At 42.2% G+C, this 21,656-nt stretch overlaps 1 protein-coding gene across 3 annotated transcripts in view; it reads right to left on the reverse strand.

The window, feature by feature from the left end:
* plcb1l (phospholipase C beta 1-like) overlaps positions 1–21,656 on the reverse strand; it is a 91,776-nt gene that overhangs the window by 3,118 nt on the left and 67,002 nt on the right. The window contains exons 16-33 of one of the 3 annotated variants that reach the window (XM_029002147.1): positions 19,943–20,010; positions 19,044–19,140; positions 18,584–18,668; positions 18,029–18,153; positions 17,379–17,533; positions 14,497–14,661; positions 14,316–14,415; positions 14,121–14,225; positions 13,343–13,458; positions 12,322–12,457; positions 11,914–11,949; positions 11,298–11,517; positions 10,251–10,422; positions 9,003–9,079; positions 8,529–8,618; positions 7,813–7,870; positions 7,475–7,561; positions 7,307–7,331 (exon numbers count right to left, since the gene is read on the reverse strand). In XM_029002147.1, the coding sequence (XP_028857980.1) occupies positions 7,307–7,331; positions 7,475–7,561; positions 7,813–7,870; positions 8,529–8,618; positions 9,003–9,079; positions 10,251–10,422; positions 11,298–11,517; positions 11,914–11,949; positions 12,322–12,457; positions 13,343–13,458; positions 14,121–14,225; positions 14,316–14,415; positions 14,497–14,661; positions 17,379–17,533; positions 18,029–18,153; positions 18,584–18,668; positions 19,044–19,140; positions 19,943–20,010 (1,917 nt within the window). Of the gene's footprint in view, positions 1–7,306; positions 7,332–7,474; positions 7,562–7,812; positions 7,871–8,528; positions 8,619–9,002; positions 9,080–10,250; positions 10,423–11,297; positions 11,518–11,913; positions 11,950–12,321; positions 12,458–13,342; positions 13,459–14,120; positions 14,226–14,315; positions 14,416–14,496; positions 14,662–17,378; positions 17,534–18,028; positions 18,154–18,583; positions 18,669–19,043; positions 19,141–19,942; positions 20,011–21,656 lie in introns of those variants that run through there. The other 2 variants (XM_029002146.1, XM_029002148.1) reach the window with 2 other exon arrangements.

The raw sequence follows: 21,656 nt of genomic DNA on the forward strand, positions 1-21,656 counted from the left end.
CGAAATCATTACTCTATCGTCTTGGTCTGATGCGGGAACAGGTCAACCAGAAGCAGCCCCAAACTAACAAGCTGAACTCACCAACTATCATAGCAGAGTCAGACTGGACATTCCCCTCCTGTGTTTATCCTTGGACAGAGGTCCAATTAAATGGCTGCGTCTAACTAGACTAAACTGAGCGTGGAAACCGTGCAGAATCTGATATAATGAGCAATTCTGCCGCCGTCTCCAACCACTCACAGAAACTGTTTTTCTTCCAGGCATAGACTCTCCCCCCACAATGATTAAAGATGACAGAATTGTATTCATTCTGACCCAATAATTGCTTTAATGCTTATTTGACTGGTTAACTACCCTGCTCGGTCTCCGGGGAGCGTTGTAATTAAAGGAAAGCACCCATGCAGAAGCGTGTCGGAGATGGCGAGCCTAAGACTCCCTCCGACATCGACGGTTTCCGTCTGACCTTTCCCACGTTTGGGATGCCATGTTCTCAATCATCCTGAGCAAACCTAAGTTAAGCCTTAAAATAAAGTTCGGCTTGTCTATGGATGGTTTGACAAATGAAATTCTACAAGACAAACATGCATTATTGCGGTGCCCTTCTTTTTCTGCAAACAAATGGAGGGTCAAAGGACATTCTGGCCTCGCTACAACAGGGAACCAGGTGCGGTTCTGTCCTGAATGCACAGGACTTTTGAGCTCGGATGGGACACGGCACTGTTGGGCCCTCTTATCCCACGAGACACGCAGTCTCGGGTCACCTTGCGGGAATTCTGCCCATCTTCCAGCTGACTTTGACGCGGTACGGGCAGATGGCTTAAGATGGCGCCGTTGACGCGGCTGGGCCACGGCACAAAGCGTGACCTACTTAGGCAGAAAGGACATCTGCTGTCCCCCTGCTGGTGAAGCCACAAAGGCCCCTCAGATTAAAAAGCGCCACCGTCGTGCTGTGACCGCTCCTCCGCACCAGGCGGCGGAGAAAAGGACATGGAGTGGCGAAGGCTGACCAAAGCAACTGCTATTGCTGGGTGTGAAGAGGGAGAGCCAAACTCTCTTGGCACTCGGGGCACAGTGGGAGATGGTGGCAATGAGGACTGTGCCACCTTGTTAGCACCTTTGGGGGCGGTGCGGCCGCTAAGGTAATTAAAAGTCGCAGGGAGGGGCATGCGACAGGTCAGGGAGTTGGGAGATGAGGAAGAGGCTTTATGGCAGGTGTATGTATAGTACAGGCCAAAAGTTTGGACACACCTTCTCATTCAATGTGTTTTCTTTATTTTCATGACCATTTACATTGGTAGATTCTCACTGAAGGCATCAAAACTATGAATGAACACATGTGGAGTTATGTACTTAACAAAAAAAGGTGAAATAACTGAAAACATGTTTTATATTCTAGTTTCTTTGCTCTGATTACTGCTTTGCACACTCTTGGCATTCTCTCAATGAGCTTCAAGAGGTCGTCACCTGAAATGCTTTTCCAACAGTCTTGAAGGAGTTCCCAGAGGTGTTTAGCACTTGTTGGTCCAGCTCACCCCAAACCATCTGGATTGGGTTCAGGTCCGGTGACTGTGGAGGTCAGGTCTCCACTTTTTGTTAAGTACATAACGCCACATGTGTTCATTCATAGTTTTGATGCCTTCAGTGAGAATCTACCAACTTACATGGTCACGAAAATAAAGAAAACACATTGAATGAGAAGGTGTGTCCAAACTTTTGGCCTGTACTGTAGATCTACCAACTTTAAATGGGGGATGCCATTTTATATATCTGCTCAAATAGTGCAATGCAAAGGATCCAATTTTTATGGAACTTGATGTAGCACATGGGGAGCATTTGATAATGCCAAATCAAGTATATTTCCAGAAAGATAGTTCACTTGAGTGTCATTATTAACGAAAACGAGAAGGTGAACTTGAATGATTTGGTGTCCATAGCATTAAATGCTAATGAGGAAGAAAGACGCAGGACAAGGACGGGGGCGTCCTATAGAAGTACGTGAGCATTCACACTTTAGTTTCAAATAGGATGATCTGATTGACAGATCTCATGAACCGTTCGTATTCATTCTTGATATATATACACACACACACACACACACACACACACATAGGTATTATTAGTATATTATGAATATATAAAACAAGGGTTACACCTAAGTACGTAAAGGAAAAGGTTAGTTTAGTTTCACTCTATACAGTGAATGATACAACTGGATGGCAGAAAAGTTGGGAGCATTTGCCCCGTGACCTAGCAACGCTCATTTCCTGGGTTTTATTGTAATCAGCCTGTCTCAATGCATTAAACATTTAATTCGCCCAAAACACACACTTTGGCAACATGCTTGAGATACAGCTCTTAAATAACATCTTAATTCAATTAATACTAATCTAACCCTGGCGAGTCTGAATGATGTGCGCGGCCATGTGGACAGTATCCACAGGAAATTATGTACGTAATGGCCTTAAAAACCCAGTCCAAGTCTACTTTCCATTTCAACCTCAATGGGGTGGGGACACGTCTAAATATGTCTTTCCTCACCAGGCTTTCCTCATCTGTCAACCACACGCCACATAAATCTATCTCGCTCTTGTTCTTTTTTTTTTTTTTTACTTCTCTTTAAATACTTGCAACGCTGATTGACCTTCTTCAGCAACTGCCCTCATTCCGGGCCACCATTGAGGGAAGAGAAGCACCTCCACAGTAGATTGGGCATTAAATTAATCTGCCCTTCGCCTGCTCTCTGTGCTAACGATAGCACTTGAGTGTGGCACTGGAGCCCTTCTCGTATACACTCAGCAAACTCGGCAGAATATTCAAGACGTTGTGTTATGATCTGATTACGAGCCTGCACTTCACCATTTATATGATTATAATGATTTAATAGGTTTAATGCCCCTCCATCTGGCACATTAATAAAAAAGATGGGCCAATTAGCTTTGTTCTTTTCTAAAACTAAGTTAATGGCTCTTAATGCCCCTTTATTTTAATGGACGCTTGTCTTTTTCTCTTTAGGGATAAGCCAAAAGCTTCTTGTTATGATGTATGTATGAAAAAAATAGTATAAGCTCAGTCTTTATTCACAGGTCTAGATCAAAGTCACAGCAATCTTCGGTCAGGGCAAAAAATAACATAATGATGCATACTGCTTTAAGTTGGTTTAGCTAGTCCAGCCTGCAGGTCAAATCTGGTCTTAGTCTATTATGACAAGGGTTAAAATATACCTTAAACTGGTCAAACTTGCTGGCCAACCAGTTTAAGCTCATCGTGTTTTTCTAACAGGGAATGCAAGTTGAGCATTGCCAATTCACCCAACCCGGAAGAAAACCTAGCACAGCACTGAAAACATCAAGCAGGGTGTTGAAATTATTTTATACAAATTATTTCAACTATTCCACTATAAACCTTTTCAAACTACCTTTCAAGAAAACCAAAAAAACACTAACTTTGAGTAGTGCATTGTCCATATTATTGGTGTGTCTTTTTTTGTGTATTTCATGAGTACATTTGTTAGCAAATGCTTTAATATTTAGTTTGTGGGCCCGATTTTCACAGCTACGGTAGATGTAACACATAGGGAGTGTTTGATTGACACCTCTCATGCACCCTACATTTAGAAAAATGTCAACTCCCTCCTGTCAGTATGCAGCATCCATCTTCTTCTTTCCTACACCTCTGTCGGCGGACTGCGGTGCTAATCTAATCTACAAAAAGTGGTACATGTAGCCACAACTTTATCCACAAGTATCTAAAACAAACAAGCTGTGCGGTGCTCCTGAGGACGTATCAGATCCCTGTCCAGACAGGAACAGCAGCGTCTGCTCAATAGCAGACCTTGCGAAGCGCGGGGGCTTCCCCGTCGCTGCCGAAAGCCGGTTTAGTGCCAGAGCTTTGTTTGGACTCCTCTGGCTTTTATCGAGTGACAGAGTGTGTCTCCTGTCAAGTTAAGCTTGGGGAGTCGAGGAGGGGGCTCCTCTGCATTATTAATGCGAACCTGCCATGCAGCGCCGATCAAAAAGGAAGGTGGGGGTGGCTTTGTGTGGAAGGACGGAGGAAATCCTGGGCCCGCTGTGTAATCATTGGACATGGGAGTCGGATGGGAACGTCAGCCGTGTTATATTTCGGGCGTCTGGGACGGGAACCAAGGTGCCGTTGGCTCGGCCGCATGTGCTTCAGGACTGCCCGTTGTCATTTAACTGAGCAGTGAGACCCATTTCCTGTCTGTCATTTCCTCCAGCCATCCGTCTCTCTTTCCGATTTCCCCTCATCCGTTCTCACCCCGTCTTGTTTCCCCCGAACCTTCTCTAACGAACCTCCATCTTCTCAGCCGAAGCCATGTTTGGCAGTGGCATGTTGGTCTTGGCATACACAGCACGAGCCAGGGTGGGGTTAGGGACGTGGCTGATCGTTGCCATGGTGATGGCACATCCCCAGTGTCACAGGGCCAAGGAGTGAAGAAAATTAGAATTTGTTCCTGCTTCTGTGTGTCCATTTCCAATGCGGATGGAGGCCAATTCCACATCTCCATCTCTAGCCTTCTTTGCAATTTCAAGACGTGTTACGCACTCCAAAGGACTTACTCCATACTTACAGTCCGTGCCCTATTAACACAAGATGGCGGAGATAAATGTTTTAACTACGTAGCACTTTAGCGCTGAGCAAATTGACTTTAGCTTATCTGTACTTTCCTTGGATAGAAACAGGAGGGAAAAGGATAACATGGAGATGTAGAGCTTTCTAAAGCGTTCTTAAAGGGGCTTTGAATGTCAGAACCCATTCGGCTGAAGCTCAAATTTGATTGGAGCATAAGCAGGACACCACACCTGCTTGAGAACAACCCTCCCCAGCACGAAACCACAAACAGAGGTGTGACTGGACCCTGCTAGGACTGCTACACATGGAGGAGGTTTCCACCGTGTAATGGATCAGGGCCATTCTGGACCGAGACCTTGTTCCGGGGACGTAATGTCCAAAAAAAGAAAACGTGCTGCACACGCATGAGAGCGCGCCGGGTGTGTTTCTTTTCCTGTACCCCAGTACTGCTTTTTGTGATGAGCTCTAACCCAGGCGAGTCCCGAGATCATTCTCGGTGGGGTCTCCAAAGACCCAGGGATGGTTATAGCTGTCCATTACTGGCTGCTTCCAGGCGTGAAACTGGGTCAGGACTCTTCTCTCTCTCACTTTTGCTCTTTTTTTTCCCCTCGTGCTCGCTTGTGTGTTAGCCTCGCCCTGATTACTCCTGCTCTTCCTCCATTCAGAACTTGCTGTTCACAGACCATGTAAAAGATCAAAAACATATACTGTCATGCTATGTGACACATGTGTGGCCTACAAATGTAGATTTTTAACATTAGGATTGGTCCAGGGAAATAATCAGGATGTATATCTCAACACCAGAGATGTAGGGCTATGTAAAAATAGCTCCCCAAAAGATCCCTAGAAAGAGGCCCACCACAGAACTGCTTTCAAAAACCAGAGCACTGCATATCTCAGGCAAACAGGGAATGTTCCCAGATCTTATGAGCTAATGATGTAACAAGGATATCCTGGGAGTATTAGCACATATTAAATATTCCAATTTTCTTCCATGCATTTTCTAATGCCACTTATCCACAATTGTACTATCAATCGGGTGCAAATCAATATTACCCCTGCACAAGCTGCTAGTCATCCACTTCACTTAGAATACCGAAGGAAACATGGGACTTAATTTCAGATCTAGTGGCCCGAGATGAAGGGAAACACATTACACACACAAATATCAGGTGTAGATTACCGCACTACAGGCCCACACCACCACAATGTTGTACCTGAACAGCCACCAGCACTGCAGTGACCTCTAGTGGTTGAAAGATTAACTGACCCCACTACTGACCCATTTAGAATGGATTGAGAGGGTGAGATGGACAGAAAAAATAGTTTGAACAGTCTAGAACAGTCAACATACAATACAGTCTGTTCAACAAATGTTTTAAAATATCACCAGAAAACGGCTGAGAAATACTGCCCTAGAATAATAAAGCAGGTCTATAGCCAAGCAAAGTGGAAGACAAACCATTTAGCCTGATACAGAAACACCTATAGCTGTACAAACCAGAGGAGGTCACCGAATACATCAACATCTTAGCAACACAAAGGCCTAACATTAGCTTTGTTGTTGAGTAATAATTTGCTTCATTTAAGACATGCAAACATCAGGTTAGAATTTAGCTACCTTGAGCCCAGCATGTTACAGATATAATGCCAATTATTACATTTATAATCTGTCCTATTTGGGCATGCAAAGACTGCATTTTTTGTTCAGGCCATCCAGACATAGCACAGTAAATATGTCACACAAATACACACATCCTGATTGATGCAGTATGTGTTACATAACAAGGTAACATGGGGTTAATACAAAGACAATGCCACATTTCCCATTTATACAATGAGTCTGAAAAAACAGTCTTCATTGGCTGATAAAAAGTAAATATTAATGCATATTTGGGATGCAGTACATCCTGTTACTATATACACTGTTTTATGTCCAGTATGGATGGCCCTGATGCTTAAAGGTCCCCTATTTTGAAAATTTCACTTTGTGAGATTATTTAACATTAATATGAGTTCCCCTAGCCTGTCTGTGTTCCTGTAGTGGCGATGAGTGCTTCGGAGATTCTGCTTTGCCATCAGATCAGATCTGGAATGTCTCCCTTTATGTCGTCATAAGGGGAAAGGTTCCTTCCCCTTTCTCATTTTTGTCTGCCCACAGAATTTTTCCACCCCTCCTCTAAAAAAGTAACTTCACAGACAGACATGGCTTGAAAATGTGCAAAGCACTCCAGTTGCGTGTGATTGGATGTGAAAATGAGCACAAACCAGTGAGTTAATTACAGTTAGTGTTAGAACCAGTGGGTTAATTACATTTTCTCTGTGTTGATGACATCATTTCTGTGAATGCCCAGGCTCTTTTATAGGCTGTTCTTCGTCCCGCCCCTCTCCTCATTAGCATTTAAATCTAAAGACACAGAAACTGCGCGTCCTGGCTAAATCTCATTGTGTGACTGCCTAAAAGTGGCTGTAATTCTGCAGCACGGCTGAATTTCGGAAAGGGACCTCAGATACAGTATTAGGGGAGCATTAAGACATATTAAAAACCCAAAAAATATTTCATAATAGGGGACCATTAACTAATGTGTTAAATGAATCAGAATATTTTTTTATTGAGTCATTTTGATGCATTTTTTTGCCATTAGTGGCAGCACACAATCTGACATGGGTGCTTGAATAGAAGCATAGCGAGTGCTGAGATGCAGTACGGGCTTACCTTCATCCTCTGATGAGCAGTCCTCCTAAAATAACAGTGAAAGTGATATGACACACACACACACACACACACACACACACTTAACGCTGTGAAAGCACATGGCTTGTACAGTGGCAAAAGTCACGCCTAGTCACATGACACTGTTGGAGATTCACCTGCCCAGCCTACCTTTGGTTTCTCATCCAGGATCTGCTGCCGTATGTCCTTGTGTCTCGCCAGGAGCTTGTCCTGCCTTTTGTTTTGAGCGTCCTCCAGCTGCAGGATGAGGATAAAACCACATTAGCTGAGAAATGTGCTGAAGTCGACACAAACCAGCAGATACAGATTGTGCATTCGATCACTGATGCAGACTGGTGATCAGACTGATGATCTCAGTGAACAAATACAGAAAAGGTGTGAAAGGTTAAGAGCCAATCACAATCCAAGAAAATACATAAAAGAGATAGAGATAGCAAACCAAATGTTTCCTATAATCATAACATACAAAACATATTTATGTCACTTACCCGCTTGATATACTGCACCACCTCATTAACAAAGGTCCGGTTGATCTCCAGCTTCTCTCTGAAAATTGTAAAATGAATAACAATAATAATACACGATTAATCAGTTTTCCAAAAAGAGTAATTTTGTGTTAACCCCTGTACTTAATTTTTGGAAGTGATTTGTAAGTGTTTTGATCAGTTTATTTCATTGTGAAAAGTATGCAGCGATTGAACAGACCCCTAAAAAAGACAGTGTTTCGCAATCCTGCCTATTGAGGATCCCCTGTCAGCAAGATTTTATTGCAACCCCATTTGTCATTAGGTCACCTAATGATGAGCCTCACTCATTAAGTTAAAGATGGACTGGACTGAGATCCACTGATGTTTAAGAATGAAGCTGAAGAACGTGCCATAAAACTCTACTGATATCTTCTGCCGCCTGTTGGCAATGTAGTGTACTGCATCTTCCCTTTAAAGTTTTTTTTTTGCTTTTATTGAGGTCTTCATGGTCCTCTAATATCTGAAGTCTCTTTCTGAAATTCAGCCACGTTTAGGTAACCTTTCCTCGTTTGATGACACAAGGGGACAAATTCCTGATCTGACTGTCCTAGCTGCCACTCTCTGAATGGCGAAGCAGAATGGCCAAAGCACTCTTTATACCAATCGCCATATCTAGCCACTGCAAGACCATAGACAGGCTGGGGGAACTCATATTAAATAATCACATTAACACCTACTCCTCTGTCAGGTTCTTCTCCTTCGTTTTGACCTCATGAATCTTTTCTTGTCTCTTCTTGTCCATTCTCTTCTTTAAATCCTTCTTTTCCCTGTAAAATGTAAGCACTGATGCTCAAAACTGAAAGACAGGACAATGATAATGACAAAAATGAATGTTTTCAAGAAAGTATTATTAATTGTACAGTCAATTTGCTGTATATCTGTACACTTGTTTCTATCTGGGAAAGGCCTATGGAAAATTGAATTCAGAATTAAAGTACTCAAATGTAAACTAAAGAACAAACTGTATTCAGTTTTGATGGGTTCTTCCATCAGAAGCTAGTCAATACTACTTCCGGGCATTTGAACAAGGTTCTGGACTCCTTTCTAAAGTGGATCTCTGTGTATTTTGTATTCATTGTGACATGGATCCTGCCTTGACTTTCAGAAATGCCCTGCCTTTTATTGTTGTTAAGCTGGTAACCAGTGCTCACTTTTCACAGAGTTCCTTCAATTTCTTCATCTGGTTGTTCTGACACTCTTCTGCAACTGCAGTCAGCTTCTCAACCAGCTGAAAAAAAAAAAAAAAAAGAGAGAAGCAAATCCATTAAATGGCACTCAATGTACACAAAAATAACAAATCAGTTTTATTTCCCAAAACATTGCCCCCTAACAGCACACTCTAGTGCCAATACCCGGTGATTTTAATTTTTTTTTTACACAAAGGAAGGTGTCCTTCTGCATGGGCAGGAACTGCAAACTGCATGCCAAACAGCTTCCCCTCTGGTCCCTGGCTCTCTACGTGAAGAAGCTGACTGCAGCGTTTTTCTTCGGGACGCAGATGGGCCACCCCTGGTGAGGGTAATTGGCGCCGCACGCACTGACCTGCTTCAGTTAACCTTAACATGTAACACAAGTCAAGGCAGGCCAAAGCGGTGCTCATCAAACACAATGTACTGAAGGTCAGAAAGGACATATTTCACAGTCTGTGCAAGGTGATTAAGGTTATCTAGGACAGGATTTGTAAACCACATAATCAAGGAAAAGAACCTGGATTTCTAGTGATGTGATGATTTTTTATAAAACTTTTCCCACATTTTACACGTTACAGCCTCATTCCAAAATGGATTAAATTAATTTTCTCCTCAGAATTCTACACAAACACCCCATAATGACAATGTGAAATAAGTTTACTTTTGGCAAATATATTAAAAATAAAAAAAACAGAGAAAGCACATGTACACAAGTATTCACAGAAGGTCATGGACTCTGTAACATAACAAAATGAATAAAAAGTCAAGCACTGTGAATACTTTCCCTGTAATATCTTCACTTGCTGTGTATTTGACTGCAGCATTGCCAGTGGATGACAGTCAATAATAAATAATATTCATTTTAGGACTTAAATGGTCTCCTAGTTCAATTAGTCTGACTCTAAGGTATGAAGTATGGTGCTGCTGGTCCTAATGGTGGGACTTGGGGAAACAAAAAAAGTTTGAGAACCACTGGTATACTGCATAAAAGTGAATCCCCTTGGAGTAGAAGTGAACATTTCTTGCAAAATTTGAGGAAGTTGCCTCAAGGCATTTAAGATATTCACAAGACTGGGATGGATGCATTGGCAGCCTCTGAAAATGCCTTTTGCCCCTGCTTGTTGCTGCCCCTAAGACCCCAAAACGCACACCTCCAGACACATAGATGCACACAAACATACCAATAATGTTTTGCTTGAAAGGCCCAACCTGTTTGACATGCTCCCGTTTCAGGTACTTCTCGCTGTAGTACTGCTCCTGCCGCAGTGTGAGCAGTTGTAGCTGCTGCTGCTCCTTCAGCTCGGCCAGGCGCCAGCTGCTCTCCTCATCCAGGGTCTTCAGCTCCTGCTCCAGGGCCAAGTGGGCATGCTCTGTTCCTGACCTGCAGCGGAGAGATGCCCAAATCACACAGATGCTAGTAACAGCCCAAATGTCTGAAACCGCAGTGAAAGCTATCTATCTATCTATCTATCTATCTATCTATCTATCTATCTATCTATCTATCTATCTATCTATCTATCTATCTATCTATCTATCTATCTATCTATCTATCTATCTATCTATCTGTGTGTGTGTGTGTGTGTGTGTGTGTGTGTGTGTGTGTGTGTGTGTGTGTGTGTGAATCCTGGGAACGTGTTTGACCTTACACTTGCAAAAAAAGGCCAATTCTTGGTGCATATCACTAGTTAAAAAATAGAGCCCACTGAGCCATAAAATGAAGCCTTGTATAAACAGTACAGTCCAGGTCTGCTACTAACACATCTTCAGTTAAACTTGGCCATGACGTTTCATGGCTGGAGTGCTTTTAATTCCCTTAGTGGCACTCAAGGATCGGCAATGTATGACCCAGAGGTCAGTGAATCCTCAGTGCGGCATGCAGAGGCTCGACAGATTCTGAGAGGACCCCTGTGGGTGGTGAAGGATAGCTTGCAGAGCGGCATGTCAACTTGTTGATCGCTCCTGTGTTCCCTGCTGCACCTCGTGCTGTCACTTAAGATTCTGCCAGGGCCTGTGACTAATCCATGCACTGGCATCTACGGCACACAGAGTAAATGCGGCCTGCATTTGTTTGTGCAGCCATTCTGCTTTGTTTTTTGAGCTTCAGGTCAGTTTTCCAATCTACCAAAAATTGCCTACATGCTCAAAGTCAATGAGACTCTTTTTACTGATTAATAATAAGAAGGATAAAAAAAAAGACAAAAAGATGCAATAAGGTGAAATGGGCAGAAGAATAGTGTCAGTTTTAGGGGAACCTACCTTTTCTTACCATCTCGTTTGGCACTCTTCTGCATCGAGGCCCGGTGGCGTAGGTGCTGGCTGTGCTGCTCGTTCTGGCGGGCCGTGTGCTCCTTGATCATGTCGGTGGTCTTTTTGTGGTGCCGCTTCACCAGCTCCTTCAGCTCCTTGTACTGCCTTCTCTGCTCACGCACAAATACCTTCTGCTGCTTCAGCTCCTCCATTGACTGAGCCTCCAAATCTGGTTTACACAGTCACACCCCAATCAATCGTAAATAAATAATCATGCCTCCTATAATATTAATTTACTGTATTATATATGATTTAACGTGATGTGAGCTTATTACTACATATACAGTGTGTGTGTGTGTGTGTGTGTGTGTGTATACACACACACACACACACACACACAATTGTGTTCCTTTTAAGCTCAATATCAAAAATAAAAGGTCTTAAATTTATGAATGAAGTTCTAAAAATCAGACGAGTTAATAAGTGTTTTAAAATAGGTTGAGAACAGAGCGTTCTGATCTCTGTTGATAATGGGAAGTTCTAAAATTGGGGTTGGGAATAGACAGTTCTTTAAAAAATCCTTTGATAATGGAGAGTTTAAAATAGGCCAGAAATGCAGATTTACCAGTCAAGACACTCTGGATCACATCCTCTGACTTCACTGGAGGTTTCATTGGGAGAGGGAGGGTTAAAAAGAATGAAAAAGAGAGTGTTAAACAGATGTAAATGATACAATAAAAAATATAACCCCTAAAAAGCCACAGTGACACGTCACAAATGTTTTGCAAAAACTTTTTGCAAATAATTCTAAGTAAATAATGCAAGAGTCTGCTCTCCTATATCAGTTTGAGAACCAATGTTGTACAGTTGTGGCCAACTTCTGGGCAAAATCCGTTCTGATGGCAACCCATTCCTTCATAATCAGTGCTTGGAGTTTGTCAGAATTAAGTTGGATTAAGGAGGCATTGAAAAATACCAAAATGTTCAGACTGTTTCTGGGGTTGGAGCCCAGAAATCCCCAAGCAGACATTACCTGACGGCTGAGGCTGGTGGCTAACAAGGGACGCAGGTTTTGGGGCAATGAGGGGTGCGTGACTCATCCCGTTCTCAGTGGGAGCTGGTTTGGGGTCAGTCTTCGGCTCTGAGGGCGCATCCCCACCTGCCTCGACCTTGAAATGTGACAACAATGCTCAGCACAGTGCTAATTAGAGCTGACAGAATCATGGCACGCTTTATCGAGGACACTTGACTAAACAGGAGCTCCCAAAGGAACTCTGACAGACCCTTTACAGAGAATTATAACAAGTCTTCTTCTTCTTCTTCAACCTCAAATAAAACATTATCTTTTTATGTGATGTAAAATCCTGCTCAAAGATTACATTAAAGTCAATAAACTATAATATATTTAAGCATTGAGCACCCCACGTCTAATTTGTCTTTTATTAATTGCTACAGTTCCAGAAAAGTTCTAATGACACTATCTGAAAGCTGAATAATAATGATTTTTTATAAATGTATAACTAATAAAATATTTGTAATTGAAAACCATCAACATTGAGAAAACGTTATTAGCACCATATGAGCTATTTAAGCCAGTTAAATGAGTCGTAAGATGAACCCCCCTCTTATAAATCTGTTACAACCACCTGTAATATGTGTATTAAAGTCAGTCTAACATATAAAAGTATCAGATAAATGTACCTGTCCTCTGCTGTGAACCCTGTAGATGTAGCTCCTGTATCCCACTCTTAACATGTTGGAGCTAACATATCTTCCACTTTGTCACAGTTTTGAATTGAGCCCTTCGTTCCTCTGCAGATCAGGTACATTCTTGTTTGCTTTGACATTGTGTACTATACCATCCCATCTGAGGGTTTCCATCTCACAGAGACTCATTACTGGCTGTGGCTTGGCTCAGCAGACTAATTCATGCAGGCGAGGTCCCTCAGGGCTCACCTCCAGGACCTTACTCCAATTAGTCACAGGGAAGAAAGGGCTTCACCTGTTCACCACTGTTTGGTATATGATGAATAGTCACACATTTCACAACAAACCTCTTTGTTGTCCACCTCTTCTCTCCCTTCCTCCAGTGTCAGGGCAGCCAGCTGACTGGCTCTCTGCTCCATCAGGTTGATGTAACGGATGGGGTTGGAGAGCGCCTCAATCACCTCTGTTCAGAAAATCAAATCACGTTTAGAAAATAGAAATGTCCTTCACCGTAGCAATGATGTACATTGATTACATGTGGGACTAGCAACAGCTGCCTTATAAGACAGAAATGAACACATAAATGCTTCTAACTTTACAGACCCAGACCCTTTTTTAACAGTGGTCAGGTAACAAATCCTATAACCTTCATCAGCATTAACAGTAGCATAACATTACATAGCCTTAAAGGTCAAATGACATGAATTTTTTTTGCTTTTATATCGATCTTAGTTGTCCGCTAATACTGTATCTGAAGTATCTGGTGCAGAATTACAGGCACTTTAAGATAGTCCAAAAATGAGATTTCTCCAGGAGGTCCAGTTTTGGTGTGTTCCATGACAGGAGGTCATGTTGGCTTTTTTCCAGTAAAAATTAACCTCTGTATTTTTTTATCGGCGAAACTAAAAAAAATACATTTGTGCTCATTTTTACATCCAGCCACGCTCTTTTATACATCTAATCACCAGGCAACTGCAATACTTCACTCGTTTGCAAGCCATGACCTATTGTCCTTTCTAGCCACTGCAAGACTGCAGGACCATAGACAGGCTAGGGGAACTCGTATCTGTGATGCTGGTGTTCACAGGGAACATTAATCATGACTTGAAAGGTTCAGCACTTTACCTGCAAATGTATCAGGAACATAGTCCTTAACTTCAATGTAGATGAAGAGAGCTGGGAGGGTCAACGATTGGTTCTTCTCATTCCGTAGGCCTACATAGTGATAACCTTTAACACAAAGGTGACAAGAAAAGGCATAAAATTATCTTCATGTCTTTATAACAAGTCTGAAACACATATGATCATACATTTACGAACCAGGACGGATTGCAGACACAGGAATAATGCGGTGGCCAATGAATTTCCCTCCGTCCTCATATACAGCGATTCTCAATGAGGCCAGGGTGGGAAGAACAACCTGAGTGGCACAAAAGTCCAGTTAGGTCTGTAAAATGTGCATAAAGCACATGCGCATCATGCATTCTCCATAATGGGTTACCTTCTTGAAGACTATGGGTTCCTCTTCCCAAACCGGATTGACCGAGTTGCCCGGAGATGTCTTGGTTCTGAATGCTTTCCGTTTTGTGTCAACTGGCAGTCCGAACATGTCTACTTCTACATATGTGCCAACCTTCCTATCAGACAGAAACTGTCCAGATATGATCTGTAGAGCATAAAAAGTCCAGATAGTTTTAACAAATTATAATATAATTTGCAGATGCATACCTTTTTATTTACCATGGGAATTCACCTCAGTTTTCATTATCGGAATGTACATCCCAACCAACGCTAATGTGTGCTGTACGAAGCTATTAGCGATCTGCAGAACGCACACCCTGACAGACTGATCATTGTCACCGGAGATTTCAACCATGTGAATCTCAAGTCAGTTCACCCTCAATGTCATCAACATGTGGAATTTCCAATAAGAGGGAAAAAATGCAGTGGATCTTGCCTACACAAACATTGCCAGCGTGTACCCCATCTCAGCATGAAAATAGTAGCATTGTAGCGTGTACCCCGAATCCGACCATATCACTGTTATGCTAATTCCAGCATACAGACCTTCTCCTCAGACGCACAATACCCGCAGGTGAGAACCTGGCCAGCAGGAGCTATTTCTGCTCTTCAAAACTGTTTTTAACAAATCAGCAAATGCACTGATGATGTTGACCAAACAAGAAGCTGGGGATGACTGCAATGTGAATTCAGGAATGGTGACAAGTTGGCCCAAAGAAAATCAAGGCCCAAACTGTCTTGAGCCATTGGGCAGTGGTGGCCTAGGGGTTAAGGAAGTGGCCCAGAAGGTTGCTGGTTCGGATCCCGATCAGCCAAGGTGCCACTGCTCACTGCTCCCCATGGCTGCCCACTGCCTTTCTAAGGTGATATATGCAGAGGTGCACGGCTCTGAAGCAGACCAGTGTGCTGTGCTGCAGTGTATCACAGTGTATCACTTCGTGCCCTCGTGCCCATACTGAAGAAATCTTCAGTGTCGTGACTTACACCAATCATGATGACGTGCTTTGGGAGGCTGAAGACCCTGAAGACCCTGCTCCACCTACCCTGGACTTACTGCAATTCACCTATTGTCCGAACCATTGACACCACCATGCATCTGACTCAGACTTCATAGACTTCAGTTCAGCATTCAACACCCTCATTCCTCAGCACCTGGTCAAAAAGCTGAGCCTGCTGGGCCTGAACACCTCCCTCTGCAACTGGATCTTAATGACTGAGAGATCTCTGTCTGTCCAGATCGGGAACAGCAACTCCAGCACCACCACACTGAGCTTCTCAGGGCTGTGCGCTCAGTCAAGTGCTTTTCACCCTGCTGACCCAAGACTGTGCACCGACGCACAGCTCTAACCACATCATCAAGTTTGACCGACTGTGGTGGGTCTCACCGACCGTGGTGGGTCTCACCAGCAAATTCAAATTCTATTTTTCACGTACAAATAAAATTTGAATTTTTATTTGAAAAATTGATTACTAAAAGAGCAAAAAACTTTCATAATTGATCTACAGTGTCGTGTGACATGGAGACATTTGATTATTAAAAAAAACTTTAGTTGAGCGCAGAGCATAGTGAACACACTCGGTGCTATCTTGCGCACCGATGCACGTCATAGACAGGGTGGAGCAAAATAAAAAAGGTTAGAAATGAATGCTTTTCTTGTTTTTTTCAATTTTTTTATCTGATTCATAAAAAAATATATATATACAGATTAATCAATTAAAATAATCATTAGTAGGAGCCCTTACATGGTCAAAATTAAGTAGATGATTGTTGACTTCAGAAGAGAATGGAGCGACCACTATCCACTGAATGTTGATTTATCTTGTGTGGAGATAGTCGAGAACACAAAGTTCCTCGTTGTTCATCTAGAGGAGAACATAGACTCCCAACACCAGCTCAACAGTCAAGAAAGCAGCATCTGTACTTGCTGTGGATGCTGAGGAAAGCCCATCTCCTCACTATTCTGACCAGCTACATCACTGTCTGATTTGGGAACAAGATAGTGAGGACAGCTAAGAAGATCATCAGAGTCTCTCTTCCCTCCCTAACGGACATTTACAACATCGGGAAAGCCACCAGATGTGTGGTAGACTCTACACACCCCTCACATGCACTCTTCACCCTCCTAACATCCGGTAAAAGGCACCAAAGCGTTCAGGCCCTCACTGCCAGACTGTGCAACAACTTCATCCCACAAGCCATCAGACACCTGAACACTCAGGGACTTTCCACTCTGGACTGACACACACACACGCTTGCATACTTCTGTTATATTGAGTAATATTATCTATCTGTTATATTATCCATTAATGCACCGTTCCATTTTGCACAGTAGTATTTGCACTATTTTACTTTGTCACTGAAGCTCAACTTCAACTTTTACTTAAACTACACCATTTAATCAGGCCGGGGCAACTTGGGGCAACAGACCAGTAACGAAGGAAACCATCAAAATCAAGCTGGAACTCAACAATTAAGGAAACACAACTAGAAAGAACTACAGGAAAACATAGTATATACTGCAGGTTTTTTTTTCACCCCATCTGTTAGCTACTATTCCACATTAAATAGAATGGCAAACATTATACACCTAATTCTAATGCTGAGGTGAAACTGAGTAAAGTACTGTCCTTACACACTACTTCCCAGGCTCCTGTCCACTGCTCACTTAGGGTTAAAAGCAGAGGACAGATTCACTGTGCTGTGCTGCAGTGTTTCACAATGACAATCATTTCACGTTCACTAAAAAACAAGAGTAATGTGCTACCTATGTTAAATTAATATTTTATGACATCCTTATTTATAATGCAAACGACTGAGGCTCCTCCATTCAGGGCTGATAACTGCATGTCTTATATACCCACCTTCACAGACAGAGTATTTGCTACAATTCCATCCACTGTCCTCTCAGTGAAGGGATCAAAAGCCTTGTCTGTTCTCCTCATGTATTCTGGTTTCAGCCGGTAGCCACTCTTTCCGTTGTACTCGTACATTCCCAAGTTCAGCTGCATGGACAGGTCTGCCATGGAGAAATTAAGGTTTCAAGATGTACTTACTATACTGGTAGTATACTAAGGTTAAAACACTCGCCAATAGACCAGACCAATAAACCCCACTTACTGCCATCTGATAAATGCCGTAAATTTTTTTTTTATGGAAGGTTGAAAAATGTTAATCTTTTTAGCATCTCAGTTTATGAAATGTTCTGCCAGTGTTACAGTGGGATTACATATTTCAATCTGTCCATATTGGCAGATTGTACAATATGTACAGTTGAAACAAAGAATGGTTTCTCCCAACAGTGCCCCTGCAAATATTCGTATACAGGATTGTTGCTAAAAAGCTAGATAATGATGCTCCCTTTTTTCACAGCGTGTCTACTATGTATGTCTATGAATGATCAGAAACAACATTTTGTAATGTTGGCAACTCATGAAGAGCAAGGACAATAGCCCATGGTTAACAATTTAAATGAGTGCCTCCATGACACTTTGAAAGGAAAAGTTCTGCTTACCAATCACCTGGAAGTTTAGAGCCACCAGCTGACAGCCAGCATTCCAGAACACCTGAGGCATGTAGTTGGAAGAGTCGTACCTGGTTCCTTTAGGATATATACGACTTAGCTGCAGTTTGTTGTACCTGAACATATTTAATTAAGGATGACAGGCAGGTTAAATCCTGTGTGACAACCATTCATAATAGCACAATGTCCTAAATACACACTCCATGAATGATAAATAACCATAACTTGCATCAGTCATGGTTATGGCAACCTAAGCAACATGTTCACTATTTCAGTTTTGAACCATTCCAAGCAAACCACAGAGAATACAATATGCACTGTACAAAAGAACAAATGTTCTCTAGTTTGAGTATTTTTTTTGTGCCCTTTATATATCCTCCACTGTTCTTACATCATCTCCCTTCCACTTAAACGTTCAGAGGTTTTAATATTGAAATATGGTTGGTAACAAATCCTTCATGGACTCTTTGGTTGGCCTGTCTTTCTTTCCTGCTTCTACACAAATGCCTGAAGTGGTCGTCCTCTTTGAAAAAAAAAAAAAGATACTCCACAAATTCCACTGGTGACTTTGTGAGCTGCTCCAGAGCCTTTGTCTCCACGAATGATGACATTTCATAGCTCCGGTTGGTTTCTGGAAACAAAAGAGTTTAAGTTGCAGGCACATTACATACAAAGAACAGTGGTCTGACGTGAAGAATGAATGTCTGCTAGTAATTTGGGAACATCTCAGCAAGGCCTAAGTTTCACTTTTAATGGGGCAATGCCATGTTGCCCAGTTGGATTGTGGGTCTGTGACTTCATTTTGCTTGTGTTGCTTACAGCACAAAGTTGACAAAAATGCCACTGTACAATTGCATGGAGGAGCCGACGCTAAAGCATTTCACACAAATTTCCCAGTGCAAAACTGTCACCGTAGGATCACATCAGATCTAACCACAGCCAAACACTGAGCCTCATGCAGCAAGAAAGTCTTGTTTGAGTTATTTCACATTAGAACCATACGTACCCTTAGCTGCCACAAATGAGGTGAATTTCACAGGCTGGATGTAATTGACAAGGTTTGACATTTCCTCTGTGGCGAAAGTCTCACTACCTGCCGTGTCCTGAAGACAAATCCACATCATGAATACAAATCTTTCCTTCCAGCAGAACAGTTGCACTGATAGAAATATCTTTTTGTTTTTACCCGTGAAGTCGAATCTTAATGAGATGTAGATAATAGGTGAAAACAGTCAGGATTTATTAAAAATAATAATAATAAGGCAGAGCGCAGTATGTGTAATAATTTGTAGGGGCCACGGGGATTTTGTTGCTCGTCTCTAACATTTTAGAACATTTTAGAATTGTTCTAACAATGCACAGTTCTTTTGCTTGTACTGTATTGAAAGAGAGTGGATTTAGAACTAGTGTTTTTTGATCAGCAAAATTTAAGATGAAATATATCTTCATCAACAAACCTTTTTGAAGTCTGAGCAATTAGCAATGACAACAACAGCAAACCTAATAATAAAATGATGAATGAAACACCCCCATTACCTTTCTTCAAAACTTGAGAGCCCTCCGTCTAACTAGCCTTTACCTGTTACTAGGGGGTTATCTCTAAGACAAAGCTATTCAGTTTCCTGTGAGTAAATCTACACTAGCAGTGAAAATTACTGCGATGCAAGTGGGCGGCACCTAATTTGTTAGGGCCGGCCTTGAATAATATAATAAAAAGATAACCTTGTTTTAATTATAAAATGGGTTTGACTATGAAAATGAGAATATTTTTCTGTTCTATTAGGTGCTTGTACTATATTGACTGGATAATTTAGACTAAAATCAGACTAAAATGCTTTTTTAATAAACTTGACTAGACTAAAATCAGTCTGGATGGGACTAAGACTAATGTAGAACCGACTTTACCTCGTCTATTGACTTCTTACATTCGTCATCCTCATCCTCATCTTCTTCACTTTCTGCTTCTGGCTCACCTTGCAAATAGAGGTGGGTTTATTAATCCAGGCAAAATGCGCTGTGCAGTTCACCTGTATAGTGTGCTTTCATTCGAATATGTCACGGTGCAGTAAAATCATATAATAAAAAAGACCTGAATAAATACAACAAAACCCAACCTTACAACATTACTATCTTTTAGAATTCTTTCTATCTTCATTAAGGAGTACAGTCACTGGCCATATCCTCCATCTTACCATGATATGGAACACAAACACATTAATTTTGAATACAACAGTATGTTTATGAAAGAATTTTGTAAAGTTAGAGGTTACTTCTTTGAATATCTTTTACACATCAGCATTACATACACGCAGTTCCGGAGCACAGGGGTCTGCACTGACACGATGGGAAACAGCTTTTTAAATCAGAAATATTCACCCCACACACCCACTCTTCACTGATCTTCTACCCCCGGTTACCCACAGTAGCACTGCTACCACTGCTCATTTGCACAAAGATGATATTGCACTGGATGTAATGTGTAATGTCCTGTAATTGTCTGCAATTATAGTCTCTGAATTCTGTATTGTGTGGTTGCACCATGGTCCTGGGGAAATGGTGTTTTATTTGACTATGTACTAGGTAGAATAAATACTACATAAATTGGGCATGTAAGGGGAGCAGATAAGGCAGTAACCTGATGTTGTAGTCCGCATAGCATAAGTAGTAATGAAGCTCTGTTTTTACTACCTCTACAACTTCACACATACAGCTCGATGTAAACTGTCTTGCTCTTACACAAAGGAGCAAAAACATGGCAAAATATTTTAACAGAAATAAACTGCTGACATGCAGTATTTTGTCTAAAATTGCTGTCATAGTGTAATAAATCTAGCCGCTTATTAATGTGCCCTCATTGGCCAGCTTTCTTCAAGTAACAGGATGCTTCGTTTGTGATTAAGAAGGATTGTGAAAAATTGCGTTACAAATTCAGATCGTTTTTTATTTGACAATGACAGTACTTTATGAAAAATGTGGTCTCCCACCTAAACACAGAAATTAAGTAATCTTACTGCATATCTGTCAAACACAAGTCACATTTGAACTCAACCCCGTCACAGCAGCGGCCCCGTAATCAGAAGGTTGCCGGGTTGAATCCCGATCCGCCAAGGTGCCACTGAGCAAAGCACCGTCCCCACACACTGCTCCCCGGGCGCCTGTCATGGCTGCCCACTGCTCACCAAGGGTGATGATTAAAAGCAGAGGACACGTTTTGTTGTGTCACAGTGTGCTGTGCTGCAGTCTTTCACAATGACAATCACTTCACTTTTATTAATTGCTATACTTGTAACATTCGTGCCACCTCTGCCACGCCCCCAGCGGTCGACCTCTCCCATGTATTAGTGTGTGTTCTTCCGGGGCTCACTAGCACTGTTCTTCATCACAGGTAAGTGGTGGTTATCACGGGTGCTTAGCGGGGTAATGACTTCTGATCGGTGATTGGTTAGTTTAGCGGTAATGGGTCTGTCCACTCCTCTTTATAGCCGGTCCCTGTAGTCCTGCGTTCGGTCTCCCTCACACAACCTGAGTTCATCGCTGCACCGCATGCTGGAACTCAACGCTCCCCTCTAGTCTCACTACAGCTCCACCAAGCCGCAGCTCCTGGGTCTCCCCTTCTCTC

The sequence above is a fragment of the Denticeps clupeoides genome, chromosome 14 (genome assembly GCF_900700375.1).
Source record: "Denticeps clupeoides chromosome 14, fDenClu1.1, whole genome shotgun sequence".
Taxonomy (NCBI): Eukaryota; Metazoa; Chordata; class Actinopteri; order Clupeiformes; family Denticipitidae; genus Denticeps; species Denticeps clupeoides.